This window comes from Gymnoscopelus braueri (assembly GCF_963280865.1).
Source record: "Gymnoscopelus braueri genome assembly, chromosome: 8".
NCBI lineage: Eukaryota > Metazoa > Chordata > Actinopteri > Myctophiformes > Myctophidae > Gymnoscopelus > Gymnoscopelus braueri.
In genome coordinates, this window is record NC_137609.1 from 22,005,176 (window position 1) to 22,013,878 (window position 8,703).

At 37.1% G+C, this 8,703-nt stretch overlaps 1 protein-coding gene across 1 annotated transcript; it reads left to right on the forward strand.

The window, feature by feature from the left end:
- Window positions 1–3,583: 3,583 nt before the first annotated feature.
- Window positions 3,584–3,934, forward strand: LOC308090372 (elongin-C-like; the record flags this gene model as incomplete). The annotated part of the gene is made up of 1 exon (XM_080435516.1): window positions 3,584–3,934. One exon carries the CDS (start codon window positions 3,584–3,586, stop codon window positions 3,932–3,934), a length of 351 nt encoding a protein of 116 aa, XP_080291642.1.
- Window positions 3,935–8,703: the final 4,769 nt, after the last annotated feature.

Consider the following 8,703-nt stretch of genomic DNA (forward strand, 5'->3'; position numbering starts at 1 on the left):
AGATGGACTCTTCAGATATCTTCCCAGATCTCGCGAGAGTGTGTTGCTAGGATAGAGAAAGGTGGATAACAAAGTAGATTTTCTCCTAATTTGTGACACTAAAAAAAGAAGCCATTTTAGTATGAAAATCGTGCATATTTTGTGTCTTGTGACGATCGGGTCCAATATTTAGTTCAGTGACCATGGAGCTAAAGAATGGTTCAGAAGCTGTGTTCACGTTGACTCTTCCATTGGAATCAAATAGACTCCAACTTGCTTCCTGTCTCCTAAAAAGGTGTCCACCTACGTCACGCAGAAAATAGGAGAAACGGGAAGTAAACCGGAGAATGCGCCTCTTGCTATTTTCCTCTTGGCTATGATTCATAGTACTGACGTCATAGACTGACCTGGACTCCATATTTAGGCATGTATAATATACAGGCACAAAAGAGAAACAGATACAGAAATGTCCATATACGGGCATAAAGGGGACACAGACAGACAGACACGCAGACAGATGGGCACAACAGGTACACTGACATGGGTACAACGGGCATGCATTTCCAACGGGCATTGTTCCCGAGTAGGTCAGTGCCACCGATCTATTTGCCTTGTGGGCTTTTTGGATTTCAATTTCATGTTTTGGTACACGTTATTTTGTCTTGGGTCACGTCACAGACGTGACGCGCCTATGTTGGGACCACTTGAAAGTGGATTTTCAACATTCTTTTGTCACTGTTCCTGTTGAAACACTAGCCAGTTGAGAAGTCTTTGTGACTGAAGCTCCTGCTATCCATGTCCCCAAAAAAAAAACGTTCATACTCTTTTTCTCTTGCCACCTTGATCCAAAATCCAAAGTCAACTGGGCCTGATCAGCAGGACTTGCTTTTGCATGCCATAGAGCATGATAGGATGATAATGGCTAATTGTGTCATGCAGTACACCTGTATGGAAGACTTTTCAATCTTGTATATATATCTTTTATTCATGATTTTCCTTTTATTTGTCATCCATTTGTACCTGCATACAGCAGCCATGTGACCCATTTTGTTTTGTCCATTGAGCTATATAGGGTTTGTCTCACATTGTTAGATTGTGTTGTGTTACCACCTAGTGTTTGAAAAGTAGAATACACAAAAAAATTGATAAAATAATAACATGGTTAATGTCTTGAATGTAAATTTTAGGCATGACTTATCCTATGATTCATCTATTCAATATTAATGTTAAGCATTATATCCCACCCACTGCGAGGCATGTACACCCACATAAACACCCACTAGATGTAAAACCTATAGCTATAGTATAGTACATGCTCTCCGTTATCATCGATAATGGAGAGAAGAAAGAATACCTCCATATCATCCATTTAATTTCCAATGTTACAATTTCTTTCTCCGAAAAGAAAAAAGTAGACCTGAGAAAATGCATAAACAATGATCTCATGAACAGACAAAGCTTTGAAAATGTCCCTTCTTGTTTGTTTTTAATTCACTATACTTGTGTGCTGTCCTGCAAATTTTGACAAACCTGATTACACCACCTTAAGTGCAGTATCTCTGTAAAGAGCATTTCTCTGCTGCTCAAATAGAATGTGCAGTCTGAGGAGTGATATTCTGTGGCTGAAAGCTGTTCAATAATTATACACCTATTTGGCTATAATAGTAAAAGATACAGCTTCATAGATAACTAAATAAACCTCAAAGCTGAGCTACGCTTTAATACTGTCAGGCCAACGTGATATTATATCTGGGATGTTCCAATTCCTTCTACTTACCTAACCCTAAAAATGGCAGTGTAACTGAGTAATGTTTTACTTACAGTACTTTGTCTCTGGTGACTTTATTTCTGACCCACATACAGTAGATTGTTTTTCAGTGCATAGAAATAACTTTTGAATTCAGAATTATGTTCACATGCCATGCGATCCCATCCCATTAACATTTTAAACTCATCCAGCTGTCAGTAGTGTATATCCTACTTACTGAACATGGCCTTTTATGTAGCTATAGCTTCCTTTTTTGTTTGAGGTCACAACTGTAACTGTTGGTGAACCACAAATGTAATTCGTATTTGTGAAAAAACTAAAGTATGCAAAATAGTTCTCCTGCAACTGCCCTGGAAAAAATATATAATTATGTAAAAATGAAAACAATAAAACGCTGGTTTAATCACATCTGTGAACACATTGGTGTCTGGGAACATTTGGTGATTCTTGTTCTTGTGTGTATGCCTTTTGCTGGGACCCCAGTGTTAACTTGTTGAATTCTGTGCTAGCAGCTATGGCTGACAGTCAGGCTGTAATTGGGGTTTGTGGCTTCATAACCGCCTGTAAGATATGCTCAGAGACTAGTTGAGGATTCATGGTCAAGGCTCATGTCATGCTATACATGACTAAATACACCAGATATGAATCAAAGTCATGGAAATGCTATAAAGCAGTCATGAACATGATACAAGGGATAGACATAATTCTATATAGGCCTTTGCTCTTTGAAGGAGATTTGGTTATATTTAAGAAAAGATGCTTTAATAGCTATAGCAGTAATAATAAATCAAATAATATTGGTAATAGAATAGAATAGAATTACCATAAAGTATTGTGGAGGATGTGTATTTCATGCTGTTAAGTTGTATTCCTTGTACTTTGGCGGCCTCTTCTGGTCACATGGCTGACAAATGTACACTGTCCCAATGCAGTTTTTATTTCTCTGATGCAGATCTGATGGGGGACATAAAGCTGGTTCTGAAAACTGGAGGCATTCACTTCTTTGCATAGGAAAATGTTGACAAAACATTTTTCCCACCAGTGACGAGACACCTTTTGACCTGGCCTGGCTGCTGCTGAGGTTAAACATCAATTGTGGTAATAAATCAATGCAGTTATTTAATGTAATGAGTCAGTAATGCTCTTATCCTCTGATTTGGTATGTATGTATGAGATATACGTATACATCAGATGGGTAGATGGATCAATCTAACAATTACAATGTAACAAGATAATGTTACTTACTATATGGTGCTGTTATCCATGGTGCTTTATGGTGCTTACCCGTTGTCCATGGTGCTTCTTATGGTGCTTTCCTGTCAACCATGGTGCTTCCTATGGTGCTTCCCTGTCATCTATGGTGCTTCCTATGGTGCTTCCCTGTCATCTATGGTGCTTCCTATGGTGCTTCCCTGTCTTCTATGCCATAGAAGACAGGGACCCATAAGAAAAGATTTGTTAAGATTTAAAAAATGATAATAAGCAAAACTAGCAAATCTACAAGCTCTCAACGCAATGCGATGTGTTGTGAGCGTAGATTGGCTTAGAAAATGGTCCTCCAATTCTTGGTCCCTAGTATGGAACTTCTAGAGATCGCTGGTGTCATCAGTAAATGCCCATATATGCCCATATATGGGCATATGCCCATATATGGGCATATGCCCATATATGGGCAAATCAGCGTTGACATGTGCAGGTGTGATGTCATGACACACGCCACGAATGATCTGTATATATAGTGGCATTCCGACCTCATACAGTAGCTTGCGAGTTACAATCAACGAGATTATCTGAATATACCTCCTAAGAGTGTAAACAACAGATCCCGCAGATATAATGGATGGTGTTGTGGAGAAACCCTATGGTGGCTGTGAGGGGCCAGATTCCATGTATGTGAAGTTGATCTCTTCAGATGGCCAGGAATTCATTGTGAAAAAAGAACATGCCTTCCTCTCTGCCACCATCAAAGCCATGCTGAGTGGGCCAGGTGAGGTTGCAGAGGATGAGGTCAATGAAGTGAACTTGAAGGAGATCCCCTCTCTAATCCTGTCTCTGGTCTGCAAGTTCTTCTCCTACAAGAAGTGTTACTCCAACCAGGTCGGCGATGCCCCAGACGCTCCTGAATTTAAGATAGACAAGGAAGTCGCACTGGAACTGCTCATGGCTTCAAACTTCTTGGATTGCTAAAAAGATGAAGAGGCCCTGGCCGTGGCGTGGCGGTCCAGGCACCCTAAGCTGCAATGCCAGCCTGACGGCGTGTCGTGGGTTCGACTCCCGTTCCCGACAGGCGTGTCACCCCACCATCTCTCTCCCCATTTCCTATCAGCCTACGTCCCCTATCCCTCTCTAAATAAAGGCATTAAATGCCCCCGAAAAAAAATGATGAATGATGAAGAGAAAAAAAAGATGAAGAGAAAAAACAGTGGGTCGGGACCCATCTGTGGGTCGCGGACATTTTTTTTTCTCGTTTCCTACATAAAGAAATACATAGTACATTATTTCAAAAGATTCTAAAAAGTTTAAACAAAAGTCACAACTTTTTATCAATTAAAAACAATTACAACATTTTAAATCGAATAATTCCCATAATTTAAAAAAGGTTTAGAAGTAGTGAAAATAGCAGATCTTACAATGCTTGTAGATCTGCTATTTGCCAGACCCAAGGGGTCGGCCTACATGAGGCTTTGTCCCATTTCGTCCATACATGGGCATAAAAGTATGTCCATCTTGTCCCTTTTTTGACCATATATGGACACATTCTGGGTCTGGCAGAACCAGGTCTCCTGGTCTTGTTTCACTAGTTTGTGTCCCGGGCACATTTTTCTTTTGGGTCTTGAGCTAAAAGGTTTGGGAACCACTGTTCTATGGTGCTTCCTATTGTCCATGTAAACACGGACAGTAGGCCTATTGTGTCATAATAATTGTGTCTTGAACAATAAATCCTCCACTGAGGCTTAATGTCAGACCAATATCAAAAAGCATTTTAACCAGTGGGGTAAAGTAACTAAGTACATTTACTCAAGTACTGTTCTTAAGTACAATTGTGAGGTACTTTTACTTACTGGAGTATTTCCATATGTTAGTACTTTTACTTCTCCACTACATCTCAGAGGCAAATATAATACTTTTACTCCACTACAATTATTTGACAATCTACGAGCCTGTAGATCTGCTATTTTCAAAAGACTTTTATACATTTTATTCATTTGAAAACTTGTGAAATGGGACATTCTGCATAATGAGTACTTTCTGCTCTTGGTACTTTAAGTACATTATGATACCAATACTGTTGTCCTTTTACTCAAGTAAATTTAGAATTCCAGACTTTTACTTGTAACAAAGTTTCTACATTGCAGTATTGATACTTTTACTTAAGTAAAAAAGTTGAGTACTTTTTCCACCACTTCTTTTAACCACTTAAGCCCTATTTTCAAAAAGCTTGTACATCTTCACACATATTTAAAGGTAGGGTAAGTGATTATTTCTTTTTCTTTTTTTGTTAAAAGGTTAAAGTACTATATTCTGATAGTAACATTGCTACAGAGCGTTTGTTCGGTCACAGGGGTATCCAGCTCTTTAGTAAGAGCTGGACATTTTTTAAGCGGACATTTGTAACTCAAATCTTTGCTTCTGGCGGTCCCTGGAACTAAACATCTTACAAATGTTCGCTTTAAAAGATTTCACAACCACAAATTTTCAAGATTTTTCAAAAATAGCAGATCTACAAGCTCATAGCACGGCACTCGGTGCCGCGCTATGAGCTTGTAGATCTGCTATTTTTGAATAGCCAAAGAAATCAAAAAATGACACACAGATGCGTTCCCGGTCTTAATGGGTTAACGTGGCCTTTTGTTTTATTTTTCAATTTTAATTACATTTATTGCAGTGTTTCTCAACCTTTTCCAGATCGAGGCCCACTTGAAAGTCTCGAAAGCGTTCGCGGCCCACCCATCTGACCACTTAACATTTCAGAGCATGTTTAATGATCAAATCAGTCTGATTGTGTTCCCGCTTGAATGAGTTGAACTAATGTAGAATACTTACATTTATTGGTGTCACAAAGAACAAAGTATTCATTATTTTTTTCTATTTATGCTAAAGCTGCACTATGTAACTTTCCTCTTCTAACCCGAATTTGAACCCGATTTCCTGCGCGAGTGCTGACATTTTTACCAATGAGCTAATAGAGCCTGCCTGCTTGCTCAGGGGATAAATTGACCTAGACACGGGGTCAAAATTCGTGTCAGATCCCATGTCTAGGTGAGGCATGACCTTTGACACGATCTTGTCAACAAGAAGGGCAGGGAGACAATACCACCCCAATTGTATAAATGATATTGTATTAACATACTTTACCATAGAGATTGGATACATTTACATTTTATTCATTTATTAAAAGTTACATAGTGCCGCTTTTAATTATTAACATTTTTTACTAAAAGTTTACGAAACCGTAACCAGTATGTAGTGTGCTTGGGGTAGCTCAGTTGGCAAAGCATTCACCTTTGAATCATACCTTTCTCTGTTAATATTGCGCCACTGCCAGCTCAGTCTGTAGTGTATGATTATACAATGTCAAAAGCTAAGTAATAGTAATAAATAATCAACTAAGTGCTCTTTATAATTTGTTGTTGATTTAATTTTGTTGGCCTGGATGTTGTCACCTCATTGTAATTACTTTATTTTTGGCATCTCATAGAGAGGTTCAAGAGCTACTTAGGCTACAGGTTGGGAAAAGCCATCTAAAAACTTTCATTTTCATCAAAAATCTATAATTAAACGTCACACCAGACAAACAGAGATCTCTCTTCTCTGCCGACTGGGCACACAACCAACGGACGTCCATACGACGTCCATACGACGGACGAGTCAGACAGACCTCAGACAAAACGTTCATAACGAACGTCGCAGAAAGACGTCCATACAACGTCCATACGACGAGTTAGACCCCTCAGAAAAACGTTCATAATGAACGTCGCTAAAAGCAGTGGTGGAAAGTAACTAAGTACACTTACTCAAGTACTTATTAAGTCCTTTTTTTCCCCCTTACTGGAGTTATGTAATGTACTTTTACTTCTACTCCACTACATCTCGGAGGCAAATATTGTACTTTTACTCGACTACAATTATTTGAAAACTTTAGGTATTGTTTCTTTGTAGATTTTGATTATACAAAACATGCATTAACCACTTCAGCTCTATATACATTTTGGTCATTTGAAAATAGCCAATCTACAAGCTCACAATGCCTGGCATCTATTTTCAAAATATTTTTATACATTTGAAAACATGTGAAACGGGACATTCTGCATAATGAGTACTTTTACTTTTGGTACTACATTTTGATACCAATACTTTTGTACTTTTTGTCATTTTTTAATTCCGGACTTTTACTTGTAACAGAGTATTTGTATTTCTACATTGCAGTATTGATACTTTTACTTAAGTAAAACCCTTGGCAGACCTCAGACGTTGACACGAGGTCCCTCTGCAACCATCAAAGACATAGCGTCGACCCCTCCCTCAAACAGCAAAAAGACGTCCATCTGTCCATCCATACCACAATGATTGGCAGGCCTGATAGCATAAAAACATCATGTAAAGCAGGCAAACATAATTATGTCAACAGGGCAGGCACATTAGCTGGTATTATTGTTATTATTAATTATAATACAAATATTGGTGTCACTACTAAACATGTTAATGTGCTGTAGCCATAAATATTGTAAATCAATACATTTGTTGATAAAAAAGGAAACAAATCTCAGTTCTGTCTCTGCACTACATGAGTCACGTGACTATCACGTTTTTGCACTCATGTTGTTGCCACGACACCTGCTGGTTGAAACAGGTCAGTGCAGGGCTTTATTACACGACTACAACATAATTCTTCATGGCATCATTGTGGGATCGCTAAAGCGATCACACTACTGTTATTGTCAACACCGTTTTTTGACCCCTAACTAGTCCTTCATACTTTTAGCTACAAACTCCGTTCCAACTCTTCAACGTTCGGCCTACTCAGGACATGTCGGCTACCATTTGAATTTTTGAAATAATTTGTACTTTTAGAGATATTTCACTTTTTACTTCTAAAAAACTCCCATTCATTTCAATGGAGAAATTCATACTTTTAGATAGAAACTCCGTTCCAACTCTATAACGTTCAGCCTACTTAGGACATATTGGCTACCATTAGATTTTTTTGAAATAATTTGTACTTTTAGAGATATTTCACTTTTTAAATAGTAAAAATACTTAAAAGTTGATAAAAAGAGTAAAAATACTTAAAAGTTGTAAAAATTAGTAAAAGCTACTTTAAAGTAAATAAAGTGACTAAAAATACTTTAAAGTAAATACCTTGAGTAAAAATACTTAAGAGTACTTATATTGAGTAAAAATACTTAAAAGTACTCAAAATGAGTAAAAATACTTAAAAGTTGAAAAAAATAGTAAAAATACTTAAAAGTTGATAAAAAGAGTAAAAATACTTAAAAGTTGTAAAAATTAGTAAAAGCTACTTTAAAGTAAATAAAGTGACTAAAAATACTTTAAAGTAAGTACCTTGATTAAAAATACTTAAGAGTACTTATACTGAGTAAAAATACTTAAAAGTACTCAACATGAGTAAAAATACTTAAAAGTTGAAAAAAATAGTAAAAATACTTAAAAGTTGTAAAAATTAGTAAAAAATACTTTAAAGTAAATAAAGTGACTAAAAATAATTTAAAGTAAATACCCTTTAGAACCTTTCAAACCTTTAGAACCTCTTAAACCTTTAGAACCTCTTAAACCTTTCAAACCTTTAGAACCTTTCAAACCTTTAGAACCTTTCAAACCTTTAGAACCTCTTAAACCTTTCAAACCTTTCAAACCTCTTAAACCTTTCAAACCTTTCAAACCTTTAGAACCTTTCAAAACTTTAGAACCTTTAAAACCTTTAAAACCTTTAAACC